This window comes from Typopeltis vanoorti, chromosome 8, assembly GCF_054136105.1.
Source record: "Typopeltis vanoorti isolate ZY-2024b chromosome 8, IOZ_Tvanoo_1.0, whole genome shotgun sequence".
Lineage (NCBI taxonomy): Eukaryota > Metazoa > Arthropoda > Arachnida > Uropygi > Thelyphonidae > Typopeltis > Typopeltis vanoorti.
Window position 1 is genome coordinate 3,338,123 of NC_143556.1, and position 16,530 is coordinate 3,354,652.

General features: G+C 37.9%; 1 protein-coding gene across 2 annotated transcripts in view; it reads right to left on the bottom strand.

Annotated features, from left to right (window-relative positions):
* LOC150103683 (dehydrogenase/reductase SDR family member 11-like) overlaps nucleotides 1-16,530 on the bottom strand; it is a 99,286-nt gene that overhangs the window by 14,547 nt on the left and 68,209 nt on the right. For both annotated transcript variants that reach the window (XM_090396492.1, XM_090396493.1), the window contains exon 5: nucleotides 5,506-5,635. In XM_090396492.1, the coding sequence (XP_090252618.1) occupies nucleotides 5,506-5,635 (130 nt within the window). The remainder of the gene's footprint in view (nucleotides 1-5,505; nucleotides 5,636-16,530) is intronic.

The following is a 16,530-nucleotide window of genomic DNA, read 5'->3' on the forward strand; positions in this document are numbered from 1 at the left end:
CAGCAGCTTTGATTTTCTTGTCTCCTTGTGGAAACTGCAAAAACTCTTTACAATCATAATCAAAATTGATCACTACCATTAGTTCTAATTTAATTAATTCTAAGCTACTTTGATTTCTCTGATCTGTTCCATTTATTGTTCATCATTGAGAACATTCTCTCAGTATGGGCATTTGAGCCTGGAATACTTAACACATAGCCTAAAATTTTACCAAGATTTGGAACATTGATTTTCTTGTTATTTAATTCAGTAAATATATTCACCCACTTTTGTTCAGTACTTCCTGATTTCACCATATTCACAACACTCACTGCACTACAAAACTCTTCATACAGATTGTCTTCGTCTTCATTTACAGTATCAATATGAAATTGTTGAACAATGGCTTGCAAATGCCTGAAAGAAAGTTCACTGTCCAAATTTAAAGGCACAAAACAATGGATGGAATTTGCATCAGATAAATCAAAATTCTTAGAAATGTACTTGTACAATGAACAGTAAAAACTAACAAAATGATCTTTAATTTTTTTTTTTTTTTTGTAGTGCTGAGGTCATACAGTTTAAAATAATCTTTTCAGTGACATTACCAAAAAAAAAGTCCTTTATCCTGTGTTGAATTTTATTACCTAGAGGAGAGAATGGAAACAGTAGGAGAGACGGAATGAGAGAGAGAAGTATGGGAATGCTAGAAGAGGAGAGAATGGAATGAGAGAGAGTATGGGAGTGCTAGAAGAGGAGAAAATGGAAACAGTAGGAGAGAGGGAAAGAGAGGTATAGGAATGAAAGAAAAGGAGAAAATGGAAACAATAGGAGAGAGGGAATGGTAATAGGTATAATGTATGGGGACTCAGTGATCCATGGTGTACAAGATAGGATGCATTAGGAGTGTTTGCCAGGAGGAACGATAGAAAGGGTGGCTTTGGCAGTTAAGAGAGGTAAAAGGGTGGAAGATGATTGTGATGGTGGGAACAAATGACTTGAGTGGTGGTGTAAATAGGGCAGTGAGAGATATGAGATTCTTGCTTGAGGTGGTAGACACAGAGAGGAAAGATAGTGTGTGTGTTGCCTAGGTATGACAATGACGAACTGAGCAGAAGAGCGGTAATATTGAATGACATAATAGCTAGAAGGTGTGACAAGAGAGGATTGGAATATGTGGATGTTTGGAGTGCGTTTGAGGAAAGAGAGGAATTGTATGCAAGAGACCACTTACATTTGAATGAGGAAGGACGTAGGCATCTGGGGAGACTGCTGTTCTGAAAAAGTTAGTGTGTCCCAGGGAGGATGGTAGCAGGGGTGGCCTCTTGTAGGAATGGGAACTTGGGGGCTTAGTGTTACATCAGGTAACACTAAGCCCAGTGGAGTCTAGAGGGGATAATGTTGGGTATAGAAACAATGGCATTTATATGCTATATACTAATGCCAGGAGTATCTGGAATAAGGGAGAGGAATTGGTGGCGCAGATAGCATTAGTATAGCCAAAAATTATTGGGATCACTGAGACGTGGTTGACAGAAGAGGATATAATAACAGGAATGGAAGTCGCTGGGTACAGCATTTTTCGGCAGGATAGGAAGGTAAAACGTGGTGGTGGAGTACTGCTTATGATAAGTGACGACCTATGTCCTCCAAGAGTGGAGACTTTGGAAGGCAGTGACACTAATGATTTTGAAAGCATATGGTGTGAGGTAGAGGTGGGCAAGACAGGACATTTAGGGGGGGTGTTGCTACAGACTCAGGAGTACAGAGGGTGAGGACCAGGAAATGTTTAGACAGTTGAGTTTGACAAGTGCAAGAAGAATGATTGTTATGGGAAATTTTAACTACAGTAGTATAACTTGGGGAGAGGAAGATAGCAATAAGGGAATGGAATTTCTAGAATTCTTGAGGGACAAATGTCTTAGGCAACATGTAATAGAGGGAACAAGAGGTTCAAGTGTTTTGGATTTGGTTATAGCATCAGAAGAGTTGATAATAACTGAGATAACATCTCTCCCACCAGTTGGAGAGAGTGACCATATGGTTTCGACTTGGAAAATGAATAGACATGCTGGAGTATCAAAGAGACAGGAATGTATGTGGAATTATAATGCAGGTGATTATAATAGTCTAAGATGTCAACTTGGGGAAGTTTCATGGAGGGAGGAATTGGAAGGCTGGGATATCATTAGTGCATGGGAAATTATGAAAGAATATTTGTTAGCAGCAATGGTAAGTTGTATACCACGAGCGAACAAGAGGACACAATTTGGAGTAAAGTGGATGACATACAATATTAAACAGGAATTGCATGCAAAAATGAGGCTATAAGGAGAAGAGCTATAAGGAGACATGAGAAGAGAAGATGCATGAAGAGTATAAGACACAGGCCAGAAGAGTGACTAGTATGGTAAGGAAGACGAAACTGGAATATGAGAGGAGATTAGCCATAAGATCCAAAGAAAATCCTAGGGAATATTTTAAATATGTGGCCAGTAGGAGGAGAAATGACTGTCAAAGAATGATATTGTGGGATAAAAATGGGAATAGAGTGACTGATGCAACGGACATATTAGAATTGTTCAATGAACACTTTATTGGGGTATTTCATCCTGGAGGAGGAGTCAGTTTTAATGCTAGAGGGATAGGGCAGGTTCAAGGTTTAGAGGTACAGGAGGAGAGTGTGTTTCAAATACTGAGTACTTTGGATGTCAGTAAAGCTGTGGGACTGGATAGTATTTCACCACGAGTTTTGAGAGAATGTGCTAGGGAACTGACAGTTCCTTTGACCTGGCTTTTCAATGAAAGGCTGGCTGCTGGAAAGGCGTCCATGGAATGGAAGGAAGGTAAGATAGAGTCATTGCATAAGGGCAGTAGCAGACTGGAAGTGTCTAATTATAGACCAGTTTGTGTGTCATCAGTAGTTAGTAAGATCTTGGAGAAAGTAGTGAAGGACTGTATACAGCATTGGGCAGATGAGGGTAATGTTATCTGTGAGAATCAACATGGATTTGTGAGGTGGCACTCTTGTTTTAGCAATATGCTAGCCTTTTATGATAAAGTTACAAGAGCATTAGATGAGGGAAAGGCATATACTGCCGTTTTCTTAGACTTAGCAAAGGCATTTGACAGGGTGCCACATGATAAGCTGATATTTAACTTGCAGCACATGGGTCTGGATGTCAGATTGGTCAACTGGATTCAGGATTGGCTGTCTGATAGGTATCAGAGAGTTGTGTATGGTGGGGCAGTTTCAAGGAAGCAGAGGGTTACAAGTGGGGTCCCAGAGGGCTCAGTATAACCTTTATATTAATGACATTGTCAGTGGATTGCAAGGGGATATTCAGTTGTTTGCAGATGATGCGAAGCTGGGAAGGATTATTAGTAATAGTGCAGATGCGGCAGCCCTGCAAGAGGATTTGAATAAGCTAGATAGATGGGCAAATGAATGGGGTCTCGGTTCAATGCAGCAAAATGTAAGGTCTTGTGGTTTGGGACACTGCATACTCTATGGGAGGAGTTATACTGGAGGAAGTAGGGGAGACAAGAGATCTGGAGTTGATGATTGATAGAAACCTGAAATTTAGGGTACATACTGCAAAGGTGGCGAAGGTAACACAGAGGATTGCTGCAATAATGAGAAGGACGCTGACCTGCAGAGATAAAACAGTTATCATTCCGTTGTATAAGACCCTGTTCAGACCATACTTGGACTATTGTTCTCAGATTTGGTCCCAAGGATTTGAAAGGGATAAATTAACCATGGAAAGGGTACAAAGGCAGATAATAAAGATGGTTTCAGGACTGTACAATGATAGTTATGAGGATTGGCTGAGGGAATGTGGACTGTAGAGTTTGGTGGATAGAAGAAGGAGAGGTGATATGATTGAGACTTTTAAACTGTTGAGAGGTGGTTACAGGGTTGACACTGGGGAGTTCTTTTGCTTAGTTGAACAGCAGGCAGGAGTGATGACAAGAGGCCATCCCTGGAAGTTACAAAAGAAAACTGTTTGCAAGAAGGTGAGGAGTAGTTTCTTTGCATGGAGGGTGGTTGAACCATGGAATGCATTGCCTGATGGAGTGGTGAGAGTGAGAATTGTCAATGAGTGGTATAATAGACTTTGCGTTTCTTAGGGGGGGCACCTCCCCTTGATGAGTCTTGATAGACTTTGTGTTTCTTAGAAAGGACCTCCCACGATGAGTCTTTTGACTCCATGGAGGCCTGAATAATAATAATAATAAAAAAAAATATTGCATTATACTGTAGCATTCAATGATACTGAGATCTGCAGTTTCAAGGGATTTGGCAGCTTGAACAAGTATAGCAACGATGTTGGAAAAAAAAATTAAGGTACTTCAATAACACACTCCTTTTCTGGATCCTCATCACTGAATTGTTTTTTCAAGATTTTTGGACAGTCGTTGACACTTTCAAAATAACTCTTAATAGGTAACCAGTTCTTTATTAACCCATCTACAGCTGATGTCGAAGAAAGCCACCAAGTAGGAACATGAAGAATTTCAGACCATTCTGCTTCAAGAAAATCAAAGAATGATTTTAATTCTTCTCTTCTTTTTGTAGATACTGCAAAGTGTCCATAAATTTTTAAAACTATCATTTCAATATCAATAGCTATCCAATCCATCAGAGGCATGTTTGGTTGCATTATGCAAAATATGATTGCAGCAGTTTGCTTTAGCCATGTTTTCATTGTCCTCTATGAGCAGCTTCATTACAGAATTATGTTTCCCGTAATTCACATGTGCATTATCTGCACAATATGAAGTAACATTTTTTACATCTAAATTGTGCTCATCAAGGGAAGATTTTATCGTGCTATGAATGGAAAATAGGGGAGAGTTGTCACCCTAGTGTAACCGGAAACAAAAACTAATTAACTAATACAAAAATATCCAAAAAAAACAGTGGATCAAAATGTGGTGGGTTTGAAAAAATGCATTGACTGCACATTCTGTTCAATTTCTATGGCATAACATCTTGTGGATGGGCTTGGTACTTTATTAAATAAGCAAGAACAGTATCATATTTAGTTCATTTGAACTGAAAAAATATATTTTAATTTTTTGCATGCTTTGGAAAATCACAGCCAAGCAGATTTGACTGAGATATAATGCAGTCCAAAAGAACAATCATGGTAAGCACAATGACTGTACCAGAATGGCTAAATTATTTCCAGCTGAAAATTCCTTATAAGCTCTGCAATCCCAATACCCCCCCCCCCACATGCTAGATGAGATTCAAATTCAAGTTTCTTCCCAAAATACTTGTCATCGTCTTACCTGTGCAGTCAATATAACATTGAACACTTGACTGATTATAATTCAGTATTGATCACTGATCATTAATTATTCCAGATCACTATACCAGATTTCATCAATTATTGCACATTCTATAGTGAATAATTAATTGTGGTAGCCCTTGAAAGGGTCTATCCAAATTGTTCAACTTGAAATGTTACTGATGTTCCAAGCACACACACACAAAAAGTTAAACATGTTACTCACAGCAACTCTAAGTTTACTCTTAGCAGCACGGAGTTCTTGCCGAAGGCCTTCTGATAATGCTCTAACCATAAACTTGGTCCCAGAGTAGAAATTTGTACCACCATATGGAGCAATACGATGTCCTGCCATGCTAAAATGAGAAGTGATACACTATTAAAGCAATAAAGTTTTTCAATACTTTGATAATATAGACAGTTTATTAATTTATTTTAATAATAACTTTGCAAATTAGTAGCAAACGGATAACCTGCATGGCACTGAAGACATTGCAAAGCTGCATGTACACAATTGATGCACATAACAATAGAATAGGAGAGAGAGAAAGAGAGAGAGAGATGCTTTGGCTCAATCAAATGTGTTCTATATATATTTAACTATAAAATTTGAAATGACCCATGAAATAAACAAAACAAGTGCAGTTTGCTTCTTATAAAAAGCCATTTATGCTTTTAATTCATTCAATGTTTTTCCAAAATGTACCCGATAAAAAATGAGAAATGACAATGTTTCAGATGCTTCTTATCTTGTGTAAACTTACTGAACCAACTTCTCTTCCTCCTCTTTTTCATTTACCCGTTTTTCAGAACAGCTCTCTTAATATTGTTTCCCTCGAGGTCTATCACCTCTGACTGTTCAAGAAACATCAGATACTTTCTGTCTAACCACTTTCCAAATACACCGTACTTGTATTAGATTTTGCATCTCATGTGTTGTTATCAAATTCATGATATGTATGCTCTGCAGCATGTACAGTATATTATAACAGCACTACATGAAAAGTTTACATCATCACTAACTTCGGATCAACAATTTTTCTCCGAATTAATCTGCTATCTGTCAAGACTCCTCTATCTTCATATCTTAGATTTTGGTTTCTAAGGCACTTCTTACTGTATCAATTATGTAGATCTTGGTCTTTCTCCTACTCTGACCACACACACACTTGGTCTGCTAATCTTTTTCTCTCCGATTTGTTTAAGTGATCATACCACTTGAGATTAGCTCTATTAGCACATTCTTGGATGATATCATCATCCAAGAATGTGCTAATATCATCATTTTTAATATGATACTGTCGCTGATACAATCTGTTCACCCTCCACCCTTTCTCAGAGCTCTCAAGTCTGTGGTCTAAAGCCTTTGATCAAGTATTTTATTTTTAACCCAGCACACACATCCATAAGTTAAAATTCTGTCTTCAATACAGCTACAGTACTTTAGTCTTTTGACTAATTTCTTCCTTATTCCATTATAAATTTATTGACATTTCCTACCATACCAGCTTTGATAATTCTGTTGTCTATTTCCATAATTAATTTGCTATCTTCTCTAAAAATTGTGTCTAAATAGCTGAAATATTTTAGTTCTTCTATACATTTTCCATTTAGGATAGAGTTGATGTTATCAATGTTTCTGCTTATTTTCATTTTCTGCCTGTTTTTTGTTGCTTGTTTTCATACCACATTTATTGCAGTATTTATGCAATTTAGTGAATCCTGCAGACTTGTACTGGATTTATTTAGGAGTATAATATCATCTGAATAAAGTGAAGAGCTAAGAATAATATCTCCAATTTGGATATCAGGTTTAATGCCATCTTCTTCCATAATATGATCCACATAGATAATGAATAACAGTGGAAACATAACTTATTTTAATTTTAACAGTATTATAACACCAAGAAGACTAAGCTATAAAAAGGATGCTTATTAACTGGCTATGATTTCACTGGATTTCAAACCAGCATCTTCAGAGCAAAACAACGTTACAGTCTACACACAACAAAGTGAAAGAATTCAAATTATAACAAACAAAGATCTAAAATCCTAATTTAGTGCTCACAAATATTATATAAAAGTACTACAGTTGTGTAGTGTTAATCGTAAGGTGACAAACTCATAAATTTTAGGCAGCACAATGCAGTCATACTTGGTTAGGCTTGTAGACTGCTTCATAGCACATTGGTTTTCTTCCATTTAATCCTGTGTGAAGGAGTATCCAAAGCATGGTCTGGCAATCATAACTTGTCATAATAATGGTAGTGAATGTATTCCTCATGTTCTCCAGAGCTTAACAGGAGAAAAGTTAGGCTAAGTTACAAGGGACTTTGTACATTCCAAGATATGCCAGAGGATGAAATTTGTGCTCAGTAGAATGGATCAAAGTTGCTAATTTGACATGTGATTTGAATGTGGTGTGAAAGTTATATTTTGATTTTTAGTGGAACCTGTGGCATAATAATTAAATAATAAAGTAACACGTAAAAACCACAGTGATGTTTTTAATTAGTAAAAGGACAGATATTTCATACTAAAATTAATAGTACATTTTCAGTGTCAGTAATAGGAATGGAATACAAGCAAAACGTTCGGTGGATCACCTATTAAAATACAATTGTTACCGCATGCTAGGAAATAATAGAAATAACAAATTTAATCTATTAAGGTAAATGATTTTTTACATAAGATAAAAGTCTCCCAGATCTTTGAGAGAGACATACAGTCATTTTTATTTAAATTCAGTCAGTGTAAGATAGTTTTACAACTTTCTATGAATAAGCGTTCATAATTGAATCTGCATCTATGGAGGAGAACTGCTTTATCTCACTGGACACTATGAGTAGAGCCAATACTGTGCTGCGCCAGACCAGACTTCAGAGGTTTGTTATAATCAATATAATATTGATGTTCTTTTATTCTTTTTTCCAAAGAACGGCCAGTTTGTCCAAAATAAGAGACATCGCATTCGCAAGGTTTGGTAAACGCCAGCCAAAGATAGAGAAGACAGTTTATCCTTTGTAGAAGGTAATAATGAAGAAATTTTGTTGATAGGAATATATGTTGGAATCAATTGATACTTTTTCAGAATTCTACCTATAGATTCTGCGCTTCCTGGAATGTACGGAATAGGAACTCTGTGGACTGTTGAAGAAACTGTAGGTGTTGGAACATAAGAGTCAAGTATATGTTGGATTTGATTGGAGTTGTAATCATTTGATTCCATTAACTTTTTAATGATGGAAAGTTCTTGTTGTAAGATTATTGGGGAAGAGCAAACTTTATGTGCTCTATGAATTAGAGATTTAAGAATGACAAATTTTTGAGACATGTGGTGTGCAGACTTTTTGTGAATGTATCTGCCAGTAAATGTTAATCTATTCAAGTGCCAGTAAATCTATCAAATGTGGGTTTTCAAAAACCCACATTTGATAGACAAGGCACAAGAAGACGTTCTAGTAAGGAGAATGTCCAAAAATGGTAAAGTACCAGAGTACTTTACCATTTTCTTTTTCCATAGTGAATTGGATGCGTGGGTGAAGGTTATTTATCCTTGTAGAAAAGTGGAAAGTTCATCTTCAGTGTTACAGACACTGAAGATGTGCTATTAATTTTAGTACGAAATATCTGCCCTTTTACTAATTAAAGACATCACTGTGGTTTTTACATGTTACTTTATTATTTAAAGATTATATTTTATTAGTACTTTGGCTTTCTTTTCAGATGTACCACAGATATATAAAATAGGAATGATGTTGTTTTGTACTTGCATGTTTGCAGAGGAAGAAGTAGGATTTGATTGATTAGTTGATTTGGGTTTTATGGCACAGCAAAGGTCATACTGCACCAGGACATGGGTGTAGCAGTAAACAAGGTGTTGGCAGGTAAATAAATAGTTACAAGGAGATAAGATAGTGAATAGTATAAAATATATATATATATATACAAAGTTATCAAAATGTCAATGATTAAATAAAATGTATATACAAAGTTTAATATTTACAATGTGGTATCTACATATATACAATCCATAATCAAATATCTTTGAATAAATTAATGTTTTTTTTTTTTTTAAATCTAAAAAAGTTGTGCAATCTGTTTGAGTTTCATAACATCTGGCTGAGTGTATAGGGCTAGGCCAGATAAGTAAAAATGTCATTTCTCTCTTGTGTGAAGTGCTCAAACTCCACCAGAATATGACTAATGGTAAGATGTGTGTTGCATTTCCCACATACAGGTGGGTCATCAGCCCTCAGTAAATAAGAATGTGTGTGAGATGAATGACTGTGAATGAAGTAGAGCCTAGCAATAACAACTTTCTCACTTCTGTTCCTATGTTGACTAGACTGCCAGTGCTTAATGAGAATGTAATTAATTAATTTCATGTAATTTGTTCATCAGTACTTCCTGCCATGAGTATTGCCATTCTGAAATTAAGTTTGATTTTATAATCTGTATGTAGTCAGTATAAGGGACTGCCAAACAATAGACCGAGAAAGTATGAGATGATCTAGCAGCTGCATCTGCAATGTCATTTCCCTTAATTTCAATGTGGCTGAGAATCCAACACAGCTGAACATCGAAATTAAGGGTGTAAGAGTTGAAGCACTTCACCAAGCACTGGATTATACACCAGAGAAGAGATAGCCAGTAAAGAACTCAAAGAGTCTGTATAAATTATACACTTTTTGGTAGAAGTTTTCTTTGATATGCACAAATATGAGCTGAATGGCATGCAATTCTACTGTATAGTTACTGCAATTGGGTGGGATCTGGTTAGAGATTGTAATGTTAGTCAATACAGCAGCACAGCCAACAGAGATCTCTGATCTTGAACCATCAGTACAGACAGGCACAAAATTAGAGTGGATTGCTCTGTATGCATTGAACAATTGAAGGTAGACAGATGAAGGTGTATGAGACTTCTGTAATTGACAAAGTGAGAGGCTGCAAGATGGAATACAAGTCTGCTATAGAGGAATGCTGTTTTATTTGATGCAGGCATTGTTAGCACTCATGTCAAGAGCTTCCCTTAGCCTCTTTAAAGTGCATACCAAAAGGACAGATGGCAGTCTGGCGTGTGTGATACAGGACCTCCCAATGTAGAAAAAAGAGACTAGTCCATGTAGGGTGATCTGGAAGGGAGTTTATTTTTAAGGCATAATTAAGACATATTTTCATCTAAGTGATAGAGGGGATTCATCTGATTTAACATAAAGGCTTTGAACATGTGGTATGCAAAAAACACTGGTAGCTAATTGAATACCTTGATGATGGGCCGGATGCAACCAATAGAGCATGCTCTCCCTTGCAGAACTGTAAACATGGGATCCATAAGCAAGCTTTGAATGTAAAGGGAACAATAAATGCGGAGCATGGAACATTGATCAGCATCCCATTTGCTGAGGATAGAATGCAGAGGATAAGTGCAAGAAATGCTTTTTTGCACTTATTCTGAAGATGATAAATGTGTGTAAAGGAGAGCTTTATATTAAAGATAAGTCCCAGAAACTTGACCTCTGGAACTATGAGGATACTAGCTTGTCCCATTTTTAAATCAGGATCAGGGCGGAGAGAGAGTGCATTTCCAGCAGAAGTGTACACAGATGGTTTTTTCAGCAGATAACCTGAACCAATGACAAAGAGCCCATGAAGAAATACAGAAGATTGCTTGTTCAAGTTATCTTTCCTGCATATTACAGGAGTGGACAGTATACTGTGAAATCATCGACATAAAAACAATTGTCTACTGTGGGAGGAAGCTGTTCAGTAATTGAGTTCACTTTAATAGAAAAGAGAGTCACACTAAGGGACACTGTTGCCTTGAGGGAACCCCCCCCCTCTTCTTGATGATATGGTCAAGATAACGTGCTACCCAGCTGGACTTGGAACATCCAGCTGGAGAGAAAGTTCTTAATAAAAACAGGAAGGCACCACCTCAGACCAAGATTAAGCAGGTGCTTTAATATACCATATCCCCAGGCAATGTCAAAGAACACTGAAACCACATGTTCTCATTTCAGGAAAGTGTCTCTTATACATGTTTCTAAATGAACCAAGCAGCAAGGTTGACTGGTGGCTTTGAAAGTCGCATTGCATGTTGGAAAGAAGTTTGTTGCTAAGTATACCAGAGAAGCCTTGTGTTAAGACCTTACAAAGACAGTTAGTTGCAATGGGACAATAATTGTTGATTGGGCTGGATCCTTGCTTGGCATTGGGATAGCAATGATAACTGACTTATGCCAAGAGTCTGGAAACTTTCTCTGATAGAGAGGTGGGAGGCATTTTATCATATCATAATGAATGAGATGATAGGGCTGGCTGCACTAGAGTGAGAGAGCAAAAGGGCTCATCGCTTTGCAGCTGAATGAGTTCGTGTTGTACATCAGTTTACCGGGCACATCAGTTGGTTCCACATTGAACGGTGTAGCAAAGATGTTCAATTCGATTTGTTTACTTTTCACATCCTTGAATCTTTCATTAAATGCCTCAATTAGTTTTGCACATTCACCAGCATATTCAAGTGTCATAGAAGGCTTTTGTCCTTCCAGAGTGGGAAAATGCACTGTGTTCATTCTTTCGAGTTGCACTTTCCATAGTCTTAATTTAGCTTCAAATGATTTCATGTTTGAAAGCAGGGAGCTGAGAAGCTGGTTGGGACCCTGCAGCTTGACGTTCAGCTCTGAGAGGTACTTGGTAATGTCCACCATGAACGCTAGATCACACAGCCACTTGCTATCATTGAGTTCCCTGACAGGTTTTCCCTTCATCTCCATGAACTGCTTGACTTCATCCCGCAGTTTGTAAAACTGCGGGATGAAGTTTGATTAAAACAGCATATAATTAAATCATGTTCCCGTGACTCAGCCACTACACTTCACAGTGATAAAAAAAATCACCGTACTGAGACTCAAGATCATTCAGTAACTCCTTAAATTGGCAGCTGTTTAAGGAGTTACTGAATGCTTTTGAGAAAATTTACACATGACATGACTGTTCTCATCACATTGTTGAGCAGCAACGACTGTGCACAGAGACTTTCTTGGTGTATGATGCAGTGGCCTATAATTAAATCACTTTGATCAAGACTGAGACGATTCAGTTCTTTCTTGATAAATGAAATTAACCCTTTTTGCAAGCCAACCATGGCTGGAGCTCCATCTGTAGTAAGGCCGCTTAACTTTTCAAATGTTGCAGAAGTTTTTTTTTTGATAAAATAAGTCTTTCAAACAAGTCTTCACCTCTTGTAATGCCATGCATAGCTTCCAGTGACAGCAGTTCCTCTTGCATGTCAAACTCTGGAGTTACCCCATGGACAAAAACGGCTAGTTGAGCAGTATTTATTATGTCCGTTGTCTCGTCAAGCCAGAGAGAAAAATTGGAAATCTCCTGCAGAATCCTTCAATGTTTTTTAATATCTTGTGCTAAGTCAGTAATCCGATCTGTGATGGTTCTCCGAGACAAACTAACACTCTGAAACAATTTTACTTTGTCTGGTGCTAACAACTCCATAGCAGCCACCATGCACTCTTTCACAAACTCTCCCTCTACATGAGGCCTGAACTTCTTTGCGATTAGCTCGCTCACTACATAACTCGCCTGAATAACGTTGTCTCTGTCACAACGAGGCCTAGTGAAAGCAGCTTGTTGCGATTCAAAACTCTGTTAAGAGCATTGATTTTATCCAGATGCATTTGGCCTCCCAATTCATTGAGTTTAGCATGTTTTGAGCTGTAATGACACTCCAGATTGGCTTTTTTTCATTACCGCTAATGCATCGCCACAAACTAGGCACACAGGCTTGCCTTTGACTTCAACAAAAAAAATAATAATTTGTCCATTTCTCTTGGAAAGATTGACACTCTGCATCAACTTTTCTTATTTTTGTAGTTGCCATTTGTAGGATGTCACACCACTTAAGTTTTAATAACTATCCAGTGTGTGTGTGTGTGTCGCCAGTGATGCGATTATTTTGCTTTGATCGCTGTTCTAATCCAGCATCTTGGATTTGGAACATATCCAATGTTCGTACCATTGCTGTAGGTTGCTGTAGCAGCCGACGAGAAGTATACATGTCTGTCCTGTCATGTGTCCTGTATCCCATAATGGATGTTCCTTGCTTGTCACTCAAAATTTACATCATTATGATTCACTTAATATAAATTTATGTTGCTATGAAAAAAGCTCCTCGATTTATTGAATTTTGAGTCAGACCAAATAATTTCGCAGGCCTCATATGGCCAGCAGGCTAGACGTTCCCCACCCCTGCCCTACACCCTATGATTGATAGTATAGACATTCCAACTTATAAAAATTTGCTCAACAGTTAGCTAAGTCACTTGCTCCCCTCACAATTCCTCTACTTTTCTAAAAAAAATTTTGTCCATTTCAAATCACATCCTTAAAAATTCAGACAAAATGGTTAGATTTGGTGTCACCTCCTTATTAATATACCACCAATAGATCCATGGTATGTTTATTAACTGGTGCATTTACTAATGTGTCAGTCCTACCAACTACCACCAGCACAAAAACTCTATCACTACATAGGGAATGTACATGACTGATAAGTCAACAGTAAACCTTGCAGAACCTTCCTAATACTCTACACCAGTGTTCTCCAAAGTTTTTTGGATAATATTTATACATATATGTATAAATATCATGTACATATTTATACTATACATTTTCTAATTACCCCCCAAAATATTCAAATTGTTCCCCTGTGGGGCATACGCCCCACTTTGAGAAACACTGCTCTACACCAATATACATGGCCTCTGCTCAAACCTCCATGATGTCCATTTCCATCTCCAGTCTGCAAAACCCCAATTCTCCTGACAGAAGCCCAAATTTCTACTCACCCAAGTATTACTCATATGAGCTTACGCATTCTTTGATAGTTTTCATCCCTTAAAGGTGGGGTTTGTGCATATGTTTGTTCCAACATACTATATCAAACAGTGCCCAACCAGCAATCTCCCAAAAATCTCTGTACCCAATTTTATCAAATTCGTTTGATGTTTCTACTACTCTCCTAATACCAACAACCTTCTGAGTTTTTTAATTTCCTTTCCTCGAAAGTCGATATTCTTCAATCCAACATTCCTAAGCAAGAGGCCATTTTCCTTGGAGACTTCAATGTTTACAGCACCAGTTGATTCTTTTACTCCACAGATCAAGATTGCATAGATCAAGAAGGTAAAGAAGCTGAATCATTTGCCATTACTAATAACTGACTGACCTTACACAAATAGTACACATGCCTACCAGAACACCAGACAACTCCCAACCACTCTCCAAGAACCCTGAAACTCTTCCTCACTAGTGACACATCCAAGTACAAAGAGAATGTAGCCTATCTTCTAGGTAATTCAGATCATAATCTCATGCTGATTTCTTCTCCCATGAAACAACATGAACGCAATCACTTGCATCCATGCATTGTATGGCATTACAAGAAAGCCAAGTGAAATGATCTATGCACCCACTACACATTTCCTTGGACTGATTACTGTTTCTGGCCACCTGACACAAACCTATGTGCTGAACATATCACCGAAATAATTCTTATCAGCATGGAAACATTCATTCCCAGTTCCATCCTAGGTTCCCATCTCCTATCTAAGCCTCAGTTCTCCCATGAGTGTACCAAAGCTGTACAAGAGAAGAACCGAGCATACCCAACTGCCTTGCATCAAAAACTTCATCCACCTATACAGCTTATAGACGGATGAAAAATAGTTGCAAGAAAACTATCAACATGTAAAAAACTGACTTTGAGAAATCTAAAAGCAGGAAACTTGCTCCTGTCCAAATGGAAGCCATGCATTCTTGCCTCTAGCCTATGCCACACTGGTTGCAACTTCTGCTCATCACTGCTCCCACCACTGATGCATGCTGATAGCTCTGATGCATCATCACCCACAGAAAAAGCCAATCTTTTGGCTTCCTACTTTTCCTCCAATTCTTGTACTGCTAATTTTAGAATATGTCCCCACTCATCCCACAATCAATGTCCAGTGTGTCCTTTTGCTAAAAAGAGATCAGGAGGATTTTGTTTAAATTGGATACCAAAATGTCTCCTGGCCCTGATGGTATTCCTCTGATTGCCCTAAGGGTCTGTGTTCTAGAGCTGACCTTATTTCACCATTATCTATCCTGCAGTCTGGAAATTAGCCCACATTCAACTATCTCTAAAAAAAGGGCAACAAATCTATATCTTCAGACTACTGGCCAAATTCTCTTACTCCAGTTCTTTTCAAAGTAATGGAAAGAGTATCAACTCTCAACTGTTATGCTATTTTGAAGGCTCTCAGTTAATAAACAATGGCCAGTATGGTTTCTATCACTGTCAGTCTACAGGTGATCTACTCATTTTATATCACCCATGTTTGAACAAATACATAGAAAAGTATGGCAAATCCAAAGTAGTTGCCCTTGATATCCCCAAGGCTTTTGACAGGGTCAGGCACAAAGGCCTGTTAAGCAAACTCCCATCATCTGGTCCTACCCCAACTTCTGCAGTTGGACTGCCAGATTTCTGACTGGACATTCACTGAGTGATGGCAGATGTTCCTTATCTTCTAAGTATACAACCAATGCAGGAGTTCCACAAGGTTCTGTTCTCTCACCCACCCTATTCCATCTATATATAAATGACTTATTCCAGCAGACCAACAACCCAATACACAGTTTTACTGATGACAACATACTGCATTCTTCCCTTTCAAGTGACAAACCAAGCAATGCACAAATCGCTAATCTCTAGTGCCATTTCCAAAACATTCATCAGCAGGGGAGGGTTGATCTTCTTGTCAATTTTAATGTAATCAAAACACCAACTCTGTCTTATTAAACACACACACACGCACACAAAGAACACTTCTCATCCAGCCTTACTTTTGACAACACCCAAACCACCATACATGATGATATTTAGTTTTTTTGGGATAACACTAATCCCAAATCTCTCTTGGCACAAATATATTAAAAATACTGCCTCCTCTTCCTCCAAAAAAACTGAGTTTTCATTTTTGCTCGAGGAGTTACTTCAGCTTCAAACTAACTTTATACAAATCACAAATCTGCCCAACCACTGAATATTGCTCCCATATCTAGGGTGATGCCCCAAGAGCTGCCTAGACTGTGCAGAAAAGGACAGTCAGACTGATCAATGATCCCTCACTCACACTCCACTCACTTTCATATAGGCATTCATGGTATCGATGCTTGCATCTTCTACAAA